Below are 24,831 nucleotides of genomic sequence, written 5' to 3'. Positions count from 1 at the left end.
GAGTTGAGATGAGGATTAAATTAAAAACACAAAGTAATTAATACTATGTTGATAAGAGTGAACGCTTAACACTTGGTCTATGTGCACATACCGGAGAACATGCCAAGAAGTGAAATCAGCAGGATGCAAGTTATTCAGGACCAGTAGGTATAGGTTTGGTCAATGCTCAAGGTGATTAATAATTCATCCCCACACTTCATCTCATTGACACTCATTATATTTCCAGGTTTGATTCATTCAATTATATGGTATTTTGCCTTATTATTTCCTTAACTAGGAAATTAATTCTTCTTCATGCTGGAAATTAGAAATTGCGGTGCATATATGTGCACGTCACCAAGAATTTCTCAAAGCTATAAATAGCTTCTGGCATCATTTTTGCCCCCATCTTACTGATTGGAGAACTGAGACTTATAGATTAAGCAACTTTCCCCATCAGATACGACACAGAAGTTGGTGGATATTGGGACAGCTTTATTTAGTTAGTTTTTTATTGGGTGCATGGTCTGGGAACAAAACCTAGCTTTATTTTTCATAAACAGAAATTGACCCAGGAAAGCCAGTCTTAGACGAAAGATCAAGTTAAACAGAAAAGGAAACATCACTATTTAAGGAGACCATGTTTATGGATTAGCAATTCATAGTTTGCTACTTAGAGCCAAAGGAAATAGCATCGGGTGCTGAGGCTTGTGCTCAGTCTAGAAAACATTGATTGAAAACTATCATGGCATCAGACTGTGCTTCATAGAGTCCTAAGATTTCATGGCAATGCTTCAGGCAAAAGTCAGGTAAGGATCCAACAGCTCCTCTCTTCTCTGTTTTGTATTTTGCACAGTTATTTAAGATTTTGTTATTAAAAACATTTTTATCAAAAAAAGGCTTTAAAACCACTAACCCAAAAACATTTTAGAAGAAACTCTAGTAGTCATGCAACTTAGAGTGTTTTGTAGGACTCCTTCCAGCTGTTCATGGCTTGAGTTCTTCTGCAGACTCTGTCACCCCAGGTCATGCTTAAATCTGAAGAGTTGACATTTGATAGTATTGCCCATTCTCCTCTTTTGGTATAGCATTTTTTCAGGGTCCCCAAGTCATTCCTGTGATTTGACATTAAGAAAACATTAGCAGAAGAAAAATGGCTAGGAGGAGAGGTTGGTTCATAAGAGGGCAGAGAAGAACATTACAGTTATTTAATGTTTCTCTTTCAAAGTATTGGGAGTTCTTTAGAAAAGGCAGTCCAGCGCTGCCTCATTCTTATACTCAAGCCACATTTGTACAAAATTTGCAGTATTTTTTGGTTTGGAAGTTCCTTAAGACTAAAGTATAAAGTTCCAGATCTAAAAATTTGTGGTAAAGCTAGGCAGAATTTTTTCAAATTAAGAAAAAGTCTTTCCTAGTAAATATGTTGGCATTGTGTACAGAGTCATGAGGAAATGGAAAGAGAAACATTTATTCCAGTTTGTATCTTGAAGAAGACTTGTGTTTGTTTAGAAATCAAGTTGATGCCTCCTTGACCTCAAAGCAACATCACTACCAAGTGGACATCCAAAGGGTAGCACCCATGGGTGGCTACAAAAAAAGATGGTTCACTCCCAACCCTGTCTGCTGTTTTTAGGAACTGATTGCTTAATTGTTTCCTTCTGCTGAGGTCTGACCTACACCAAGAACCCCTACGAAGCTCTGAGTCCTCATCGGGAACTCAGACTGATTTCTTTCAGGCAGGCCTTTTATGAATGCAAATTACAGGACCTCCCGCAGCTAGAGCCCTCTGTGCTACATAATCACATTCTAAAATGGTCAATCCATTATGACTTGGGTTTAGGGCAATGTGAAGAGTTGAAGGACAAAAGCCGTATGTGGTCATTTGTGTATCGGTGACACCTTTTTTTTTTCTTCAAGAAACTCTAATTCAGTGAAATGCTTCCCCTTCTTCCTCATGGATGAAGAGGATCATCCATTGATTTATTTGTTCATTTACCAAATGCCTAATATATGCCAGGCATTATGCCTATACAGCAGCCAGAATGCCATTTCCTTCATCTCATAATTAAATCCGAAAGTCCCAAGTTGTCCAAAATCATGCTGAAATGACAACATCTGAATGTGTGCTGTTAAATCATATTACTTCCCCAATATGAAAAATGGGACTTCATTTTATCTCCAACCAAGGTGGCACCAAAATGGTCTGATGATTTTCATTTTGGCTTGTGTTCGACTAAAAAAATCCTAAACTGCTTAAGATAGAAGAGGTCTGAGTTGGACCCAGAAAGAGCAGTGTGTGGCCAAGGATAGACTCAACTCTGAAAAATCGAGAGGCTTAATATCAGCCTAAAACAGCCCTGAGGGAGGTATTCCTTTCTGGACACAGCATAGGGAGTGAGCCAGAGGGTGGATTGGTTAAAAAAAAACACGTCTTAGTCAAGGTTCTGTGGTAATAAGAGAATGCTTATTTCTCAATCAAACTTTTGGTTCTGTTGGATCTTTTCCTTCAGTCATCGATGGACCCATGCAAATCCTGGTTCGAGATGTCTCTGACACCGTGGCCTTTGTGGAGTGGACCCCACCTCGAGCCAAAGTCGATTTCATTCTCTTGAAATATGGCTTGGTGGGCGGGGAAGGCGGGAAGACCACCTTCCGGCTACAGCCCCCACTAAGTCAATACTCAGTGCAGGCCCTGCGGCCCGGCTCCCACTATGAGGTGTCGGTCAGTGCCGTCCGCGGGACCAATGAGAGCGACTCCACCACCACCCAGTTTACAACAGGTAAGGCTGCCGTGGGAGAGAGTAGGACGGGCCCTCTCGTGGTGTCATCATGGCAAGGGGAGAATTAAGGGGTTGAGAAGATGTGTGCTTGGACCTGTATGTTATCACTGCCTCTGCAAGAAGGAAGCCAGAGGTTCTAGGGCCTCCTGGTGATGTTCACATCACAGTATAGAGGAAAAAGCACCAGTAGTAAGGAGAACTAGGTTCTAACTTCTGCCTCTGCCACTATCTAGTTCTGTGACCTGATATAAATCCTTCCCCCCTAGGATCTGAGGTTTCTCATTTGTAAAATGAAAAGTTTGTCTAGAAGACATGTAAGCATCCATATTGCTGGCCCAAATGACAATTTGTGAGAGTTCAGAAAAGATGCCCCATCTTCAATACTCTTCATTGTAAATACAGGAAATTGTTGTGTTAATAATATAAACCTATAATGACTATAGCACTATGATGTAAAGGGTGTCCCCTGGAGTTGTACAAAACGCAGCCAGCACAACCATAAGCAGACCCTCTTATTGAGATTCAGCAACTCAACCTGCCATTTGTAAGCAATAAGGCTCAATTTGACAATAGGCTTAATAAAGCCCAAAACATTGTTTCCTGCCCTGCTCTGATGACCCCCCCCTTCCCCTTTCCAAGGTGGTTGGGACCCTGAAAAAGCTTCACCAACAATCGGGAGTGGCAAGACCTCAGAGTGACTTACTCCCTGACCCTCTCAGCAAGGAGAATAGAGACCATCCCAAGGACAGGAATCCTGGCACTCACTGGGTCAAACAGGGCCAGTGACCAGAGAGTGAGTCCCTAACTAACCCAGATTCTGTCTCCACCTCTTCCCCTTGGAGAGGCCACATGTCAAGATATGTCTCTGCCAACTCCAAGCTTTCTCAGGGGTCACAGGAAACTGGTTATTTGTAAGATGAAAGAACCAACTTCTTCCCTCCTGGGGTAAAGTAGGAGAATCACTAACGTGATCACCCCACCTTGGGTTGTGGCATGAGACCCAATTACAGAATGGGGTAGGTTGGGTCTTCAAAAAGGCCCAATAAACAACACCCTTATTCTCCTCCTGTGTTTCAAACCAACTGACAAATAAGGCAAAGAGTAAGAGAGATGAGACCAAAACATTCTTTTGCTTGGAGCATGAATCTAAGTGTTAGAGCCAGATGGGCTTGCAAACTGAACCCAGAAATTAGGCTTACCTACCCAGTGAGAGGCCACTGTGGACCCTGCTAAGTCTCTCCATGTGGTAGAAGTTGGGGGACTACTCAGATCGAACTTACAGCAGAAGGAACAAGCAGAGGACCCGATCCCTGGGACTGCCCACTCCTGAAGGTGGGGAGGGGAGAGGACAGCCGGCAGCCCTTGCCGCAAAACTCATCACATCTTCCCCAGAGTAAGAAGGAAAAGGGAGTCCAGGGGTTAAGCAGGACATCCTCCACACAGAAGAAAACATCGGAGAGGGTAAAACTCTCTGCAGAAAAGGGAGCAAGTTAGACTTGGATGTAATGGAGAAGGCAGGGATTGATTCTGAAAAATAAAACAATTCCATTTAGTTTCCTCTCCCTCCCCTGTGACAGACTTCATGCACTCAGGGGTACCCATCAGATTTTTTACTAAATACATATTGGGATCCCCAGTAACTGAGGGTGCTTCTTAGAAAAAAGGAAATAAATTCTTTTCGTTTCTCTTCCCTTCTTCTTTTGGTCAAAAATGCTCAGCGCGGAGTCCAAGAAAGGGACCTGGTGCAATGCTCCATACTGGTTGTTTCAAAGTCAGCCTCTCCACCCCTGCCCCCCCCCCTCCAACACCACCGCTGGCTCATGGCTCAGCGCCATGGATCTCCCGAGGGCCAGCCGGGGACCTGCATTCTTTTCTTAAGTTTAAGATTGTTTTTGTTTGAAAAGTCGTTTCATTGTGCGTTGCTCAGATAAGGAGTTTGAAGAGGCAGAAAAAAAAAAAGAAAGAAAGAAAAAGAAGAGCACTCTCAAGCAGGGTGATAAAAAGCAAATTCTTGATGTTTAGGTCGACAAGAATGGAAGCAGGATTGGCTGATGACCAGGAAAATTCCAGTCGAGACAATCGCATTCTGCCTTTCTGCCTCCTAGAAGCCCCCCCACCCCCTCACCTATACACACACCCTGAGTTTCACTCCTTTGTGATTGTGTTTCTGGTTGCCTTGTAGATTGGCAGCTGTTAGCCAGCTGACTTCTCAATGCAGCCTCAGCCTGAACCTCAAACCAGCTCCCTCCACTCCGGGGGAGTAAGGGGACAGAGAGTGTGGGAGCTGTGAACAGCTTTGCAGACAGACTTTCAAAGGCCCGGGGATTGGCAGGGGCCAGGTGAATGATGAGAGGGTGGCCAGACCCTCGGGTAAGGCCTTCAGTCATTTCAGAACTCCGCTTAAATTTGAATTAGCCAAAGTGCTTTTGCAGGTGATGGCTTCCATGTTAGGAGAGCCCTAATTGCACAGGCAATTAAAAGAGATATTTGCTTCCTGCATGGCAGTGAGATGTTTGCCTGGATCTTAAAATTGCTCTGAAAAAGGAAAGAACCCTGATCCAAGCACACTAAGGCCAGTAGTTGGAGAGAAATTAACCCAAGGAAACTGGGAATTACATTCCAATGGGGAAAACTGGACTATGAAGAAGAAAACAAACATGCAAGATCATTTCCATCATGAGTGCTATGCTGAGGAGTGGAATATGAAGACAAGAGGAGGGGAAGTTTGAGCTAAGACCTCAGTGCTCTAAGCCACATAAGGATCTGGGGAAGAGCAATTCAGATAGTGGTAGCAACCAGTGCAAAGGTCCTGAGGTAGGAATAAGCTTAATGTGTTTCAGGAGCAAATAAAAGACATCGAGTCTGGAGCACAATGAATAAAGCTAGAATGTTACAAAGAAGCAAACAATGATGGATCATACAGAGCTCTGCTGACCATGATAAGTTTAGATTTTACTCTAAGTACAAGTAGGAAGCAACAAAAAGTTTCAGGCAGGGGAACTTTATGATCTATAATTTATGCTCTAGATGCTAAGTATGGCTATTAGTAGAGTCCACAGTTCCAAAGTCGATCACAGGGCCATCTCTGGGCATCATTCTTTGCCTTGCTCTTGGCCAGCTGACATCTTGCAGCTCCCACCCTTCAGCTGGCCCTCCTAAAGGCCAGACTTCAAAACCCTGAGTGAGCAAATTTCGCCTCACCCCAGTTCTAATACCTACCTTCCAAGCTCTCATTCCCAGCAGTGGCCTCTTTTAGGATCCTTGACACTGGAAGTGCATGGTCCCTTCAGAGTAAATACTGCCTCCTATCCACAGGACACAGGGGTGTAGCCTTTCCATGACACCAAGAACAAAACAAAACAAGAAATTCCAAAACCATAATCTAACATTTCCTGAGGTCTGAATTTTTTAGCTGTAAAGAGAACTATGTGCAGGACTCAGGGTTCACCTTAACCCTGCCCCTAATCATAATCCTAATTGCCTTTGGCTCCATTCCAGGCCACACACTCCAAGCCCCGTGCTATCTCCTTGCCTAGCCTCTCCTCTCATGTGAAATTCTGTGTCCCTTCCCCACTCCTCTCTGTCCAAACTCTCCACTCCTGTCAATAACTGCCAGTGAAATAGCATACACAGTGCATCAAGAACACACAGTATCCAGCATGTTAAAGCCACATTGAGTAAGAAAACATTTTTCAGAAAAATAAGCTGCAGAGACATAAATCTGCTAAAAAAAATTCACCCAATTTGCATCACTAAACAGAGCTCTTCTCACTGGGAGCATCTGCATTCATATCGATTCACAGCATTCCAGTCTTCTGCAAGAGCAATCGGTGAATACTTGCCTTACATTTGCAAATTTTAAAACAGTCCACCAAAGGTTTTCTCGCTGGCCCACTCCAAAGTTCAATTCAAATCTCAAAGACAAGAACAATTTGGAACATGGCAGTTTTTCACCACAACACCTCATGATACTGCAAGTTGTTTATGTTGTTTCTGCCCAAAAAATCAGAGATCATCAGTCCTGGGAGAGAAGCGGCCTCTGGGACTGTGGGAGAGCTGCGGAGGTCACATAGCTTTGGAACCCCAGAGAGCAAGTATTGGAGGTACCATGTTTTTAGGACTCTGGATGAGCCTTAGAAGTAACAAGAAGCCAGCCTGGAGCTTTGGCACCTCTTTTTGCACCCTTCAGCTCGCCCTCCGAAAGGCCAGACTTCAAAATCCAGAGTGAGCAGACAGTTTCGCCTCGCCCCAGTTCTAAGACCTACCTTCCAAGCCCTCAGTCCCAGGGGTGGCACTATGTTGTACACTTTGCATGCATTGTCTAATCTGTACAACAACGTGAAGTGTGGGTATTGTCGGCCCGTTTTCCAGATATGGTCATCAAGACCCAGTGAGATTAAAAGGCTTGCCCAGGTTGCATTATAATAAGTGGCAGAGCTGGGGCTCAAATTGAGGCCTGACCCCAAAGCCCATATCCTTCCCACTAAATCACATTCCCTGTATGTATCTTAGTTTTTCTAATGTGCAACCTTTTCAGTTGTGTCAGGGGGAGATATCTTACACTTCAAAATCTTAAAATCAACTGTCTTCTTTATGCTTGGTGGTCAACTTCGATATTATTCTTTCCCATCTCTTTTGGGGAGACGTCTCTGATTATCTCCTAGCAGTTTTCACTTTGCTATGTTTTCAAGTTTGTGATATTAATGGATTCATTTCTAGAATGCCACTGGACTCCCTGAACAGAAATGTGGCAAGCATAAAGTGCATTAATATCTAACTCCCAAGTAGGACTCTCTAACCTGCCCAAAGAACTTGTCACCATAACTTGGCAGACCAAAAGCTAAAGGGCAACACAAGGTTCATTCATATGTGAGGCAGAGGGTCAGAAGGCATGGACTCTCACCCCAAAGCTTTTTAAAGTTCAGGAGGCATGACAAATGTACATTATTGTGTGTAATGGTGGTGATGTCTGACTCTTTGCAGAGATCGATGCCCCCAAAAACTTGCGGGTTGGTTCCCGCACGGCAACCAGCCTTGACCTCGAGTGGGACAACAGTGAGGCAGAGATTCAGGAGTACAAGGTGGTCTACAGCACCCTGGCGGGTGAGCAGTACCATGAGCTGCTGGTTCCCAAGAACATCGGCCCAACCACCAGAGCCACCCTCGCAGGTGAGTGAGCACAGGTGGGGTCCTGAGTCCACACCCTCACAGCTCTCTCCAACCCATCCCACCCCACATCCAACCCCTCACCAGATTCCATTGGAGAACCTGTCGAATATGTCCACTACTCTCCATGTGCATGGCCATCACCTGGTCTAAGCTATCATCTTCTCTTATCTTAACCACTGCAATAACCTCCCCACAGTCTCTCTTTTCCCCACCCAATCCAGTCTTCACACTAATCCATGTGAAGTACTTCTTGGATTAGGCCATCCCATGGTGAAGATATTTCAGGACTTCCCATTGCATTTAGGATAAAGCCCCAAGTCCTTAGCACGGCCCACAAGGCGCTGCATGGTTTGCCCCATCTCACCTCCTACCCTCTGTCCCTGGGTGCTCCCTGTGCTCCAGGCCCAAGAGTCTACTCCTTTCAGTTCCTCAAATATGTTTTCTCTCCTACCCCAGGGCTTTGCACAGCACAATGCTGTCCCCTCTGCCTGGCAGGCTCTGCCACTGCCACCTTCACCTAGTAACTTCTACTTCCCTTTCAGCTCTCATTTCAGTTGTCACTTCCCCTCTCAGGGAGCCCTCTCTGGTCTCTCAGGCCAGTTCAGATCATCCTGTCATGCAGTCTCACCTCACCAGTCACCGCTCATCTCACAGCACCACTCAGGGTACCCCTGTGCACTCGTGCACTCATGTGTGTGGTTATTGATTATGAAAATTGGACCCTATCTTTTTTCGCTCTTCGTTTAATTCCCAGTGTCCTGCACAATGTCCAGATAATGGATCTTAGGTAATTATTTCTTGAATGAATGAATGATAGAAACTGCAATAATGCACTCTGGGCATAGATTGCAAGAGGCCAGGGATAAGGTGAAAGCCTGCTCATGGAGGGTCTCATAAGCCCTATAAAAGGTATGGGAAGTCATCAAGGGGTTTTAACTGAGAGGACGTGATGGCTAGGTGTGTGCAGCTGCAGTGTAGAGAAGGGCTGGGCAGAGGGCAAGGCCAGAGGTGGGCAAACGGCTCAGGAGGGCACTGCTGGTGTCAGAGGGGAGATGGTTGTCATGTGGGCCAAGACAGCACCCCTGGTCACCACGAGGCCTCACTGGGCAGTGAGTCCTGCCCGCATGGGGGTGTAGAACCTAGCTGGTGCCCCTCCTATGGCCACCCCTGCTGGGCCTCACCACGAGGTGGGTGGCTGAACGTGTGGGGTGTGGTTTCAGATGAAGGGGAAACTGCGCGGGGCAGCCATGACTGCGGGGCTGCCAGCGTACTCACAGACTGAGACTCTGTTTAACTCGTATCTTGGCTTCCTGCAAAAGCATGTGTAGTCTTAGCAGACAAGGGATACACAGCAAAGAGTGTGTACAGTAAACAAGGGCAGCATAATCAAAGCTGTTTTCCTCCAGAGCTGAAATCCCTGACCACCTTGCCAAATGAGGCCAGTTAAAGTAAATATAATGAATGCGTTTTCCCGACAGACGTGCTCCTGAGAAAACAGCGAGGAGATGGAAAGATATGCTGACCAAGCAGGTTAAAAGGGGTGAATTAAACACAGAAAGAATTAAACACAGCTGGCATAAGGGCCTTTTGCAGAAAGCTGGAGACATTCACAAAAATTAAACTAAACAAACTGAGAATGATGCAGGAGGGAACCGACTCTTAGCACAGCCCTTCCCTCTGCGGAGCCGCAGGCTGATTTGGCAATTAGCAGTTTTACAAAGATGATGACTTGTTTGGATGAAGGCTACGCCGTAAAATCCAGAGAGATGTAGAGAAGGACTCAGTCTCATCCTAGTTATTATTTCCCATTATCTGGAAAAAAAGAAGATTCTACCACCTTGTGCCAGGCTCCTTCACATAGTTATTGCTTACTTAATCTTCACAGCAACTTCATGAGGTAGCTATTGATAGCAACCCCATTTTATGGTTAAGGAAACTGAGGCTCAGGGAGATGGGAAACTTGCCCAGCTTCACCCAGCTAGCCAGAGGCTGCTGTTCTTTCGAGTCCCAGACTAAAGCCTTTTCCACAATGCCAGATGTCTCCCATTCCATGGCTGTTTCCATTAAAGAAGTGAAATATAAGGGAAAGCTAAAAGAAAAAAAAAATGTAGGTGGTTCAGTGGTAGAATGCTCGCCATTCACGCGGGAGACCCGGGTTTGATTCCTGGACCATGCACCTTCCCCCACCCCCACCCCCAAAAAAAAGATTTATAAAGAATGGAAATTTTTCTACTGAGTGATCTGCTTAGATAGGTTAATTTTTTGTTGTTGAAGTTGTGCTTATAAAATAAAACTTTTTTTTGTATATACTACACGTAATTATCCCAGGGAGCTCACTGCTGGGGAGATTTATAAAGGCAAATAGCTTTATGTGATTTAAGAAGGGATTATGGGCATGTAAGGGTATCAAGGATGTCTGTACTTGCTGAGATGCGAATTACAAGGGTTGTTAGCTCTCTCGCTGCCGCGGGGAAGAGAAGGAAGGGTCGTGGAGGAGGAAAGGAAAGGAGGGCCAAGCTGGATCCTGGCTCCAAAAAGCTGTGTTTCCTTCCTCGCTTCCGTATGGAGGTAAAGCTTTCCAGCCTCCCAGCCCCTGGAACCCCCAGTTTTATTTGAATGCTCTAATCTGCACCCCAACTTGGCAATGGTACTTCCTGTGTGACTTGGGGACAATTTTACTTAACCTTTCTAGGTCTCTGTTTCTTCACCTGTAAAAGAAGAATGCTCTCACTTTCATCCTGGTGATACATTTAGTGATTTTAAGGTAGGGTTTCTGACACAGTAAGCTGCTCAGTAAGTGGATAACGATGGAGGTGAAAGAGAGGGAGGAGTTCTATGGGCAAGTGGTGGTTTCTGGTCCCCTTTGCTCAGGGCGGTGCAGGGATTTAGGATCTTGCTCCTTAGGTGTGGTGTGGCCACCAGCAGTGTCGGCTGCACCCGAGGAGATGTTAGAAATGGCGAATCCGAGGCCCACCCTGGAGCTACCGGCCCAGGATGGGCATTTTAGCAGATCCCCAGGTGAGGCGCCTGCGCTCTAGTGGGTGAGAAGCCCTAGTTTAGAGCAACACCCTCTGGCGTCGCCCCATTCAGCTCGAGTCCGGCTGCCCAGAGATGCGTCCATGGGCAAATGTCTTGAACATCCCGCGCTTCAGTTTCCTGTCTGCAGGACGTCGTATCTAGCTCGTGGGATGGTTGTGGGAGTAAATGAAACCATATACACTTGTATGTACAAGCACAGAGGAGGGAGCCTGGCACACTGTGAGCCCTCTGTTCATGAGCTCTTTTATTCTTCATAATCCCTGCATAGTACAGACCTGGATCCAAGTTCCCAGCCCCTTTGTTCTCATGGTTGACTCTAAACCCTTCGAGTTCGATGGTACCTGCAGAAGCCCCGTCTCAGCGGCCACCGCTTCCAGGTGGACTCCAAGCCTCTCCTGAGCCCCCTGATCTCGGAATCATTCCAGCAGCAGACAGCCCCTCCCCACCTCCCCCTCACATACCTCGCCCTTCCCAACACAGAGGCCAGGCTGGGGCACGAAATACCAAACTTTCCCCCCACCCTCCCGTTCTCTCTAGGCAATGCCCAGTGCATTCGCTCTGAGGTACGAATGTGTTTCTCAACCACAGTCTGTGCCTGCAATGATTTTTTTTCCTCCACTCCGGTGGCTTCTGTTTTCTTAAAGCTAAGTCCTTTTGAGGCTCAGCCTCTCAGTCCTATGATGTCTTTTTGGCCTAAGTTCTGCACCCTGAGTCCCAAAGGGGTCCCTGAGAGCTCCACATGCCTTCCAGGCTCATTAGGGTACCCCCAGTAGGGACTTGGCAGCATTGAACAGGCCAGAGCCATGCCACTCTGCTTTCTGGGTAACATTGAAAAGCAATAAACGATATAGAAAATTTGCAGCAGAGGGTGGGGGAGAAAGAGAGAGAGAGAAAGAGAGAAAGGGAAGGAGAGTCTCATTTCTTGACTGGAATTTGGTCAAAAAACCAGCCTCCCTACCTGGACCTATGTACATTATAAACAGGACTCTGGCCACAGTGGGTGAGGCTGCTCCTCCAACGGCCACCCGAAAGGTACAGGTCTGCAGCGTCTCACCAGAGGGGACAGCAGCTGGCCGGCAGGCATCACCACTCTCTTGCTCGGTCCTTCTCCATCCATGAGGACCCCTGTGGCCACAAAACAAAGTGAAAGGAGCTGGCAGCTATGACCACATGAGCACTGCACTCTAATCCAGTCACAGGAGGCCTCTCGTCACATCCTGCACCCACCCCATGGATGCCCCTTGTGTGCCTGTGCCTCATGGGGGCAGTTTCCCTCCAGCTGCCTCTCTCTGACCTGTGACTCCCTCTATCAGCTGCGGCCAGAAAAAAGTATTCAGGAAACTCAGGAGCGTGAAGATTCCTACAGGCATCATCATGCAGCAGAGGATTGCAAGAAAATAAAGACTTAGAGCCACCACTCCCACCCCTTCCATATGCACACACACACTCACACACACACCCACACACTCACACTCACAAGGCTGGACTCTGTGAGCATGCCCCAGTCAGGCCCTGCCAGTTGCCACCTTCAAGGCCTCTGGTTGCTGGGGACACGAAACAGGGCTTCCCTAGCAAACCCCACGTTTTCTCATCAGGGGTGCTGTGGTGAGAAGGTGGCTCCTCAAGGTGCAGAGGCTGGAACGGGCTCGTGCACGCAGATTTTCCGTGAAGAAACCCAGCACTCCAGAAGGAGTCCAGCTGGCAAGTCAGTGCCGACCAAGGCACTTGATGTTTGCCTCACCCTGTCTGCACTTCTGTGACGTGCCAGTGCACAAACACCAAACCCAGCGCCAGAGCCTCAACGCCCCACGGGCGCCTCTGAGGGGGTGGGGGAGGGGCACCGGGCATTGGGCCTGGGGGCCAGCTGGGGCCAGACTGTGCTCAGCCTCCTCTGGGCGAAGTCACAGTGACCCCAAGTGGTCACTTTGGTAAGGTACCCTCTGAACACGGGTCTCCCCTCCTGGGGGCTGGGAAGCGGGGAGTGGGCTGCATGGACCAAATAGAAGAGAAAAAAGAAAGGGCAGAGGCTTCCATACTCCTCTTCCTCACAGAGCCAGGACACAGGGGTGTCTGTCTCTTATTTATGTTAAAAGGGTGAAGAAAAGAGAACCAGGAGAAAAGGCAGTGGGAATATTTCAGCTTCTGCTTTGGCTTCTTCACCAGGGAACACTTGTCTACAGGATAGACCCAGATATGAGATGTTCCCCAAGGTCGGAGGGTGATGAGACATGTTTCTCATTTATTCACTGGCAACAAGAAAGTTCCATCTGAGAACTCTCCTTAGGATTATTATTTTTTTAAATGTGGGTTTGTTGGGCCAGTCCCTTCCTTATAATCAGCACGGAATTGGCTGCTTTCGCTTGATGCTTGACTCTCATCCTCACCAGAAACAAGGGAGATGTCCTCAAAGGCCCAGCTCATTCAGGGATCCCTGAAGAGGCAAAATCATTATCTAAGAAGTTAACTGTGGGGGTCCTCAGGAACTTAGCTTTTCATTATATTAAAAAATAGATTGTTGCCTATCTGGTATGACTTAAGGAGCCTCCCAGAAGACCCTCTGTCTCCAAAAATATCCCCATCTATGAAACTTTTGACCCCAAAAATCTGCCATTAGAAAATTTTGCTATGAGGGGCCCAACATTAGGTCCCTGGTTTTCACGAGTTATTTACCAGATCTGCCTTTGCACATGCTGTTCCCTCTGCTGGGGATGCATACCCCCAGCCATGGGTCCACTGATCTTTCCAAAGCCAGTTCAAACATCCTCTCTTGAAAGTTTTCCCAACCTTCGCCATCACCACTGCCACCACCATGCCGTTTCATGCTTCATATATTTTTTCACTATGCTATATACCAAAGATAAATTATAAAAATGCAAAATCGTTTGACCCAAAGACCTAAGCTTCTTTTGAGAAGAGACAGATGTGCAAACTAACAATGAAATATAATAACATGATAGCTATAAGGGAAAAGAATGCAAAGAGCAAATTTCCGTTTTTGTTCTCATCACATTGACTTGTAAAATTACTGGATTTTCTTGTGTTCCCCGCTCCTTGGGGGCAGGTTTCTCAGTCTATCTGTCTCTGTGAAGATAGGTGCCAGTGCACTTGGACCAAACAAGTCCCTAACCATGGTTTGCTGGACGGGAGCTTGCCAGACACTTGGAGACAAAGCCTAGGGATTTAGAGATGAATGAGGCTCATATTTCTACATGTCCACATGAACCCAACCTAGTCTAACAAGTGTCTTATTCGTATCTGTGTGGCAAGAGAGAGCACTCTCAGTTATTTGGGTCTCCTTCTCTTCACTCTCTTCTCCACCAGCAGGGTTAAGCATGAAGAATAGGGTTCCTAAACAAGGAGAAGTGAGTCTTTCTGACTTTATCATCCATGATCCTTGCTGTGCAGGTGAGAATTAGCCAGTGCCAGTTACTCTAGCCTTTATCAATCTATTTCTGTTCACCATCCATCATCCTGCCTACCAGAGAATTCCATACTTTCTTCCCTCTACCTTTTCTAATCTTAGCTGGCTTTCAAGGTTCAACTCAAACTCCTTCTTGAGAAAGCCAACTCTGGCAGCTACAGCCCATGCTGATTTCTCCCCTCCTCCAAAATGGCTTTCCTCATCAGCAGCCCACCATGTAGCATCAAAATACTCCCTAATTCTCCTTTGTTTGCTACATTCCCCACTACTAGACTGTACGACCCTCATGGGCAGGGTCCATGCTGTGGTGTGAGAGAAAGAACAAGAAACTTGGGTTCCAAACCCAGATTTGTTATGTATTTGCTTTGTGCCCTTGGTCACTGTACCTCTGCTCATCAGCAATACCCTCCCGACAGAGTTGCTAGGGTATTAAATAAGAAGCAAGAATCAATCTTTAAGAATCTCTAGTTATAGCAGTACTCTACCATCAGGCATTCAACAATCTTCCATCATTCTTTACTCTTCCTCCTTCCTTCCTTTCTCTTTTCATTATTCCTCTAGATTACCTACTGCATAGCTCAGTGCTCGGCATATTATGTGTGTTCCATATGGTGAATTTGCTTCTTCAGTACAGATTCCCTTCCATCTCTATAAGGACAAGAGTGATGTCCTTTCAGCTCACCCTGGTTTTCGCAATACATAGGCTTGTGCCTTGCCCAAAGGAGGAACTCAAGAATATTTGTTGAGTGAATGAACCGTATGCTTTAAGAGCTTACAGAAGAATGAGTGTGCAGGGAAATAGCTAAGAAAAACATCAACCTCCAAGCAGAACCAAGGAAATTCTATAAGGAATGGAGCATGGTGGTTTCCTATGGGACAAATTTTCTTAGCTATTATTATGAAAGGGACCAGAGCCATTTTTATGCTACCACTGGCAGGAGTTGGATGGAAAGATAAAGGGAGCGCTTATAGAGAGCAATGAGAACTTTATAAAGTAAGAAATCCTAGGAGTCCTCAGAGCGCTGATATATAAATGTACTGGATATGCCTTGGATACACATTTTCTTTTCCAGCAGAACTGCATTTTATCTGCTGGCAAAGAGCAACAATTCACTTGTAGCACAGGAAGAAAACTGCTGAAAATCAAAGGAAAGCAGCAGGCACAAGCCTATAAGCAAGTCCCACTTTTCCATCCCCTAGACAGAAAATCTAGGAAGGCAGTGCTTTTAATTCTGCTCTGCAGTTTTCTGGAAAAAGGTGATTCCCTTGTAAATTATGGACCATTTCATTTAAGCATCATAAATAGGAAACTCAGATGAAAACATTACATGTTAGATCTGTTTGGCAATATATTTCTGTTGTCCCCCCTCAATTTGTCACCCCTCATCTACATCAGAGAATTTCTAGTTCATTATCAGCAACTGAAGGTTTCAATCAGTTGCCTGAGAAAAGCAGTTTATGTCGCAAAGGTAATCTAACTTCTCCAAGGATGTACCTGGGACCTGCCCAACATACTGACGGAGATAAATGCATGCTTCCAACAGATCTGGGGGCATTGCAATCACCTACTTCATCTACTGCAGGTACTTAGCCCCAGACATGGGCGATTTTCTCACTGACGCCTGAACTCCCTGAACCATTGGTTTAGATTAGAGCCAACATACCAAACCACAACAAACCGACAACAGGTGTGCCTAGAACCAACGTGGGTACCTGCCCCAGGGTCTTTTGTAGCTGATGAGACCACCCACAAAGAAAAAAAGTGGACTCAATCTCCTGGAATAGGATTTCTAAGTAGGGTAATAATGACTACTATTACTCTGGACCATACTTCACATACACTTTCATTTAATCCTCACAATGACCCACTAAGATAGGCGCAACATTCTAACAGACACTCCAAGGTCACACAGGTAAAAGGTGGTAGGGCCTGAATATGAGTGGAGGTATGCTGAACCTTGAAGCCTGGTCATTTTATCTTCACTCACGCTGGCACTTTAAAGAAAAAAAGAAAGAGCTAAAGATTAGGAAAGGGATGGAGCTTGCTCATGAAGGAAAAAGGGAGCTGATCCTAATAGCCACACAGACAGGGCTTCAGGGTAGCATTACTTTGATGGAGCCAGGTCTGCACAGCCTGCCAGGCTCTCTGTACTCAAGCATGGGGTTATTTACTGCATGGGCTGTGCTAAAGCCATACTGAGGAGGGAGATGCTGAACCCTCTAGCTACCATGCAGCACTCCCTCCTTCAGCCAGATCATTTGTGTCAAGGAAAATCTGCACATTGCATTTCTGTCAAAATCATTCCCATTCTACAGAGATCCCAGGGAAGTCAAAAATGCCCCCAGGGGACATCTCAGTCCTCCTAAAGGTCCTGAAACCTGAGACCAGAAACCTGAGGATCATCTCCATTTTTCCACAATTTATTCTATGCTTCAGTTTATTTTAAAGTTGTAGAAAAGATGGTCCATCCCTCATTCCTCACAAGGTTGGGATGGGGCTCAAAACACATTCTGAAAAGCACAATGTTATATAAATGCAGAATAGCATTATAGGCAGCACTGGTTCTGGGGAACCCATATAGAGTGCCATAAACATACCGGAAGAATTCAGACTGATCAGGGGAGGTCCCAGGGGATGATTTGACCTTGATTGCATTTTTCTACAAATCCCAGTTCTAATAAAATCAGGTTGAGTTTCAATCAGTGCAGTAGGCAGATGATGCCCCCCCCCCCTGCCCCCGCCAAAGATGTCCATTCCTCACTCCTGGAACCTGTGAGTCTGTCACCTTATATGGTGAAAGAGATTTTGCAGGTGATTAAATTAAGGATTAAGTTAAGATTAATTTAAGTATCTTGAGATGGGGGAAACATCTTGAATTATCCGGGTGGGCCCAATATAATCACAAATGTCCTATAAGGAGGAGGCAGGAGGATCCCAGGAGATATGATAATACGAGCGGAGGTCAGAGAGAGGTTAATTAGAAAATGCTACACTACTTGGCTTTGAGGTTGGAAGAAGGAACAGCAAGCCAAGGAATGCAAGCAGCTTCTAGAAGCTGGAAAAGGCAAGGAAATGGATTTTCCCCTACAGTCTCTAGAAGGAATGCAGCCCTGCTGGCCCATTTTAGAATTCATACCTCGTGAATTGTAACATAATAATTCTGTGTTGTTTTAAGCCACTAAATTTGTCTTAATTTGTTACAGCAGCAACAGGAAACTAGTACACCAGTCAACCCACTTGCTTTGCAAAAAAATGTGAAAGGCACATTAATGTTATGAGTTACATAAAAAAAAAAAATAATGTGGAAGAAAGTTGAGAAGGAGACAAGATAATTCCAGATATTTATTTAACCTCCCACTAACCCCTTCTTGAACTGAACCCCCAAAGAATTTCTTCAGAAAGGCTTACACCCTTTACTTGGATAGTTTAGCATTTCTTCCGTCTTCCTAGAGTCCCCTAGAAATCATCCTAAAACTAGATCCAATCTGATCCGTACCGTTAAATATGAGGCCTGATCTGGTAACCCTGGTAGGGGCCCTGCAAACAACAGGACCTCTGCATCCCATTGAGTTACAGGCCTGGCAAGGTTGTGCTCAGAGAAAACATCCACCCACAGTTGCTCCCTAGAAAGGGCTCAGGAGTCCCCATGTTTCCTCAGCCCCTGAACTATAAAAGGCCCAGCCTGGTCATCAAAAACAATATTCAGGAAATCCTTCAAAGGTCCATGTCCATACAACCTCTCTCAATCACACAATCTCCCACTCACAATTTAAATAAGAAATCTTTCACCAGTTCTAGCCTACCTGAGATTCTGGGTACCACAGGAAGGCCTCATACAGGGGAGCACACCTCTGAGGGCCATTAGCAAGGGCAACCTAACCGCCTTCCCAAAGTGACCAGCAGCGAAAAGGAAGCTCATCCACTGACTACTTATTGACTTGGCATGAATTTCCTAAGTGGCAAAATTGGAATTTCCTAATAGGGACAATTAGGAGGAAGAGAGATTAACACAAGACCTAAAAAGGAAACTTTTCAGATCTCTCTTACTCCCGATATTCACACACAGAACATAATAGTTTATTTCTGTATCTACCACTAGATCTGGTGCCTGGCACTGAGTACGGGGTTGGAATATCTGCAGTCATGAACTCTCAGCAAAGTGTCCCAGCCACCATGAATGCCAGGACTGGTAAGTAAGAGGATTGGTGAGGAAGAAGACCAAGGCTCCTGTAAGTCCAAGGATCCAAGGAGACAAGGGGTAGTCCTTACTAGAGAGTAAGGAGATGGACCCTTTGGGTCAGCTGGTGGAGGGGCAGCCCTTATAGCAAGGACAGCAAGGATTAGTCAGAAGAACCTCCAAAGACCAGGTCCCTGCTGGCCATTATTAGTCTGAAGATAAGCATCCACCTCCAACTCTTTGATTTCCTTGTGCTGATGCTCTAACATCTGGCATATAGGATAGGGTCCCTCTTACACCCCATTGATTTGTGCATGGTCCCCAAGGCCTAACAGGCTTTCCAGGGCTGTGCAAAACAGAAATGGAAAATCCCAAATAGGTTGGTGCTCTAGCAGGTCATATTTCTATCTTGACCACCCCATAGCAGGTAAAATATGGTGTCCCTCGCCCTGCACCTTGGGCCACTAGGGTGGAGATCTGGAACCAGAAGCAACCCATGAAATCCATGGGAAATAGAAAAGTGCACTTGAGAACCTTGCTAATCTGATTCCAGCAGTTTTGTTTCCAAATCCCAGCTAAATTACAAAGACAATCTAGTAGCTTAGGTACGGGCAGCCTAGGTTGGGAATTTTGGACCAATCCCCATCCCAAGGTTTAAGCTAGCATGGACAGCATCTCCTAGACAAATCAAGAGCCTCTTAGACAGGGGTCCCCAGGAGTTCTCACATCTAGTTGCTGCACACCCATGGCCTGGCCAAGTCAAATGGCCTCAAGGATGGGGGGAGCTACTGCTACCAGGAATGGATATCCCCTTCATGCTGGCTCATGTTTGCCCTGGTTGGCTTACTGAGAAAGATTGGGAAAACGAATATGGAAAGTTTGAAAAACAGAAGCTAACTTTGTCCCAGAGATGGATGTATTCCAGTGGTGTCTGAAGTAATAATACCTTTCTGCAGATTATCCATCTGTTTGCCAAGCTCCTGGCATCTTTCAAAGGGAAGGTGCTTAAGAAGTATGAGATAAGTGTCAACAGTGACAAGCTAATCCTCATGGTTAGCAGGCCTGCTGATAGCTTAGAAACCCACGAGGTGGTCCAATTAATACTGGTCCCCCCTGTAAATAGGCCACTTATGTTGATCCACAGAACTTGACAGTCCCCGAGACCTCATGGTAACAGCCTCTTCAGAGACTTCCATCACCCTCATCTGGACCAAAACCAGTGGCCCCATTGACCACTACCGGATTATCTTTACCCCCTCCTCTGGGATTGCCTCAGAAGTCACTGTGCCCAAGGATAGGACGTCGTACACACTGACAGACCTAGAGCCTGGGGCAGAGTACATCATCTCCATCACCGCTGAGAGGGGTCGGCAGCAGAGTTTGGAGTCCACTGTGGATGCCTTCACAGGTACCAGGGCAGAAGAAACTCCATGGGGGCTATAAGATCCCACCCAGCCAGGTTCACGGATCAACAGATCCCAGTGTGGGAAGGTCATATAGGCAACCCAGTCTCCCATTGCCACATTTCTGTTAGAGAAAGGAGGAACGTGTGGGCAGAGAAATAAGAAATCAAAGAGAAACTAATAAATACATCAAGAGGAGGTGGTTGGAAGTAAAGAGAGAGGGGAGCAAGGGTGCCTACATGCCTGAAAATTTGTGTCTTGTTTCCTACAGCCTGGACATGGTAGTTGATTCTGTCCCTCTTTACTGCTTGCACTAAATCAGTAATTAAATGAGTAACTAAATAGGTAGGCATTCAGAAGACCCATGGGGCGTTAAATTTCTTCCAGGATAGAGATTTTAAATCCTGGATCAGTATTATGAATAACTCACAGAGGTAATTCTGGTTTTATCCTGCTGAGGGCATTCATTTTTCATGCTTGGGAAAAGGGAGCACAGGACTAGAGAATAAGGAAATGTACCGTTTGGGTCAACTGGTGAAGGTTTAGCACCTGCAGATCCCTTCCGTCAGGCTGTTCTTCCATCATTTGTTTTCTTCCATCTCCACCTCCCAGGAGCTTCAGAAACATGTGTCTTCTCTGCTTTGCAGGCTTCCGCCCCATCTCGCACCTGCACTTTTCTCACGTGACCTCCTCCAGTGTGAACATCACCTGGAGTGACCCGTCCCCCCCAGCAGATAGACTTATCCTGAACTACAGCCCCCGGGACCAAGAGGAAGAGACTCTGGAGGTCTCTCTAGACGCTACCAAGAGGCACGCTGTCCTGATGGGCCTGCAGCCGGCCACCGAATACATAGTGAACCTGGTGGCTGTACATGGCACAGTGACCTCTGAGCCCATTGTGGGCTCCATCACCACAGGTGAGGCTGGAGGGTTTCACAGCAGGCGAGAAAGAGGGTTCACACAGTAGTCTTTGATAAGTCAAGGAAATTTTAAAAAGAAACACCCAAAGGTCAGGGGTCTGCTTCATTTGGCTAGAGAGGGTCTGTGCGCTGTTCTGAAATACCTACTTCTTCCAGTGCTACATAAGATGCATAAGATGGGAAATTCCCATCTGAAATGTAGAATGGACCCAACATCTTCAAGAGGGAGGGCTTGAATGTACTGGGCCAGAGATCCTCCCACTACCAGTCTAGGAGGACGCTCTGGGGAGAGATTTTCTCCTAGAGGAAACCCATCTACAATGAGAAAGTTCCTGTTCTTATCCTGGAGAACCTCCTTGAAACCACATGGGAGAGCCACAGTGGCTCAGCAGGCAAGAATGCTCACCTGCCATGCCAGAGGACCATGGTTCAATTCCCGGTGCCTGCCCATGTAAAAAAAAAAAAAACCACATGGGAGGATGGGCATGGTGGCTCAGTGGCAGAGTTCTCACCTGCCATGCCAGTGAATCAATTCCCGGTGCCTGCCCACACAAAAAAAAAAAAAGAAAGAAAGAAAAAAGAAAAAACCACATGGGACTAGCATACAACCATGTGGCAACTTGGCACTCTGTGAAAGGGCTTTATTTTCACATTGTTTGGAAAACACAGGTACTCTGAGATGAATTGGGTGACCATTTTATCGTTTCCAAACACCATTCCAAATATGAGCCTGCATGCGGGTGAGGACATCATGTGTGTTCGGGTAGTTTCCTACATAGTGACAGGGACTCACAAACTGTACAAGTGGATTAAACATCCAGCTGATTTGACCCTGCACTTCTCCAGCAGCTAAATAAATAAACAAACGAATGAATGAATGAATGAGTGAATCATGTATCATAAATGAAATACAATTTAGGAAAGTGGATTTGTTCTGTACTTATACCTCTCAATCATTCTACAGGCAATAGGCAATTTTTCCAATTCGAACCAAAGGTGGCTGCTAAAAAGTAAGAAATAAAGCCAGATTTGGGTTTATACAAAATTAGTTCTCTCAGAGAAAATGACCATGTTACTCCCAGTTTGAACAAAAGCATATGAACTTAAAGGTAAGTTCCCAGTTGACCCTCAGATAGGTAACACTTATTGAACAGGCATATACAGATTGGCTCCATGTTTTTAAAATATTCTCCATGAACATGGCTTTGGCCATACATGACAGGTTTCGGGAAGCCCTGGTATACAGGAAGGGTTTTCTCTGCCTCTAGGACACCATAGGCTCTTGGTCCACATAAGAGAAGATATAGGGATACTTCTTCACATTGGGCTGTCTGTCTTTTTCCGAAAAACACCCTGATCCATGTAGGAATTGATCCACCCAAGGACATTACGATTAGGAATGTGACCAAGGACTCAGTGATGGTCTCCTGGAGCCCTCCTGTTGCATCCTTTGACTACTACCGGGTATCATATCGACCCATACAAGGTAACAAAATTTTTTTATTTCTCAAAAATGGAAGGGATTTGGGTCTGGGTGAATATTACTATGGATACCAGCACCCTGCCTGCATTTTTCTTCCTCTCTGCTTATTTCTCCATCAGTATAAGCATGGGTGGAAGAGGAGCCACCAAGAAACTCAGAACTCACCTATTTCACTCACAAAAGGCTCGCTATACCACCTAGAAAGCAGGCCCTTCACCAGCAGGGGTAACTTGGTCACCATATCTATGTGGCATAAAGAGAAATGGAGGGAACCACAAATGATGTGGTCCTATTCAGCCATCCACCCATGCTATGAGTCAGAGGAAATTGGCCCAGATGTCACATCCTGCCGGTTCTTTCTGGTGCATGTGGCATTGTTAACGAAGTGGAGGGCACTCTTACTTCCAGTAAGAGATGGGACAGTTTTCCTGGCTACTCTGTCTCTGCCCTGCATGGAACATTATTTGCAGCCATGCCTTCTATCCTGCCCTTAAGGTTACTGCCTCAGTAAAAAGGCAATTCTTGTTAGAAACTACTTCATAAATGATCCTGATTTTCTTTGCTCTGAGAAACCCGTAACATGAAGGGATGGGACCAGTATGTAAAGTCTCTTCAAGTTCCAACATTCCCAGTACAAAAACCAGTTATCTTCTCTCTCATGACAAAGTGCCACCAGATGCTCCTACTTAGACTGAACCATGTGCTGTGCTGATGAGAGATCCACTGAGGTCTAACTGTAGATTCTGCTCTTCCTTAGTGGGACGGCTGGACAGCTCAGTGGTACCCAACACTGTGACTGAATTCACCATCACCAGGCTGTACCCAGCTACTGAATACGAAATCAGCCTCAACAGTGTGCGGGGCAGAGAAGAGAGCGAGCGCATCTGCACTCTTGTGCACACAGGTAGGCACATTTCCCTGGCTCTATCCCCAAGCTGAAGACCTGCAAAAAGGAGAAGAGACAATGGGTGAAATTGTTCTGGCTAATACAGAGTTCTAGGTACTCCCCTTACTCATCGTGTTGTGTAAGGCAATTCACAATTTCTTTCCTCCATGATATTCCCCACTGATAGTAAGAGTTTAGAGAATCACCCTCTAGGAGGCTCACAGATTTATGTTAGGTATTTTCATAGAACTTCTGCTAATGAAAGGTGACATTTCAAGGACACACAATGGAAGGGAATTCAGGGCGGACATCTGAATTTTCCCAGATGAATCTATCTACTTTTTTTTAAGAACCTCAAAGAAGGAAATTTCACCTCAGAGAAGGAAAGGGTTTTATTTCAGTAACAACCCCTAGCACCAGGAAATGCTTTATCTTATGTGGACAGATCTCCCAAGAAGTAGCTGCATTTGTTCTTGTTTATGCTCAGAGGAGAAAGAAAACAGCCCACTCATGCAAAACTAGCAAAAATTTGCTATAAAAGTTATGGGGGGGAAGGGGGGAATGCATGCAAGGTTTTCTGTCCCCAGCTCCCAGGTCTATCCTTCCAGTTAAGCTATTTTTCCTGAAGCACATGGGAAAACACCTAGCATGCCTCATTAGTAGAACATCTGTATTTCCTGGGGTTGCTGAATTTCCTCAGGGAATGGTGTACACTGGATGAGAAAAATGTGCCTTGGAATTTCTCACTACTTTTGTAGATAGTCTTGCAGCCCAGAAACAGCATCATTAAGGCAACGGCCAAAGGAATATTGCTTTAGAAACGCACACACACAAAATGTACTTCTAAAGACACAACAGGACATTCCAATCTTCCCCAAATTCCTCCCAGCCCTATGACAACAATCTTACCGTATTCATCAAATTATCTGTGTTCATTAAAGTACAAACAAATGTTGACCAGAAGTAATGTCCAGTGAATCAAAAGAATCCCCTCTCACTTTCCTAAAAGTCCTAGACATTCATAATCAAGGAATTAGACTTTTCATTAATTGAGGACATTAAAATGTATGTCAAAGCTTCCTACTCCCAGAGTAAAAGAGAGCAGTTTTGATCACAGCAACAAGTATCTCTAAAGCAGATATTCAATGGTACACCAACATGAGCTGCCCTTCTTCAAGTTTAGGCAGGGCTATTTTATCAACTTCCAGTAATCAGAATTTCTACTGAAATGTCTTATTTTGTTGTCATTTGCTGTTATTGTTTTAACCTGAAGTCTGTGATTTTACCTCTTTTAGAAATGAGGGGCCCTTCAGGGTATCATACTTAACATCAGAGAGATCAAGCCAATAGTAACCTCAGAAAGGGCTGCCTTTGAAGAATTCTTTGAAGGCAGAGATTATGGATACAATTAAAATTCAAAACTGTAGAATTATTTTTCTGGTTGTTCCTTTGAAATGAAGGACATAAGCAAGCAACCACAAAAACAAACAAACAACAACAACAACAAAAAACAACTTTCAATCAGAAAGAAGTCCAGAAAAAAGCAGATCTTAGCCTTAAAAATTAAACTGCA

At 45.5% G+C, this 24,831-nt stretch overlaps 1 protein-coding gene across 2 annotated transcripts in view; it reads left to right on the top strand.

Moving 5' to 3' along the window:
• The window catches only part of TNR (tenascin R), a 75,901-nt gene that overhangs the window by 15,316 nt on the left and 35,754 nt on the right, over positions 1-24,831 (top strand). For both annotated transcript variants that reach the window (XM_077155758.1, XM_077155759.1), the window contains 7 exons: positions 2,490-2,759; positions 7,743-7,928; positions 18,489-18,578; positions 19,711-19,974; positions 20,617-20,886; positions 22,256-22,375; positions 23,130-23,276. In XM_077155758.1, the coding sequence (XP_077011873.1) occupies positions 2,490-2,759; positions 7,743-7,928; positions 18,489-18,578; positions 19,711-19,974; positions 20,617-20,886; positions 22,256-22,375; positions 23,130-23,276 (1,347 nt within the window). The remainder of the gene's footprint in view (positions 1-2,489; positions 2,760-7,742; positions 7,929-18,488; positions 18,579-19,710; positions 19,975-20,616; positions 20,887-22,255; positions 22,376-23,129; positions 23,277-24,831) is intronic.

Source organism: Tamandua tetradactyla, chromosome 4 (assembly GCF_023851605.1).
Source record: "Tamandua tetradactyla isolate mTamTet1 chromosome 4, mTamTet1.pri, whole genome shotgun sequence".
Lineage (NCBI taxonomy): Eukaryota > Metazoa > Chordata > Mammalia > Pilosa > Myrmecophagidae > Tamandua > Tamandua tetradactyla.
The sequence above is the reverse complement of the archived record's forward strand: the minus strand, read 5'-3'. Positions and strand labels throughout refer to the sequence as shown.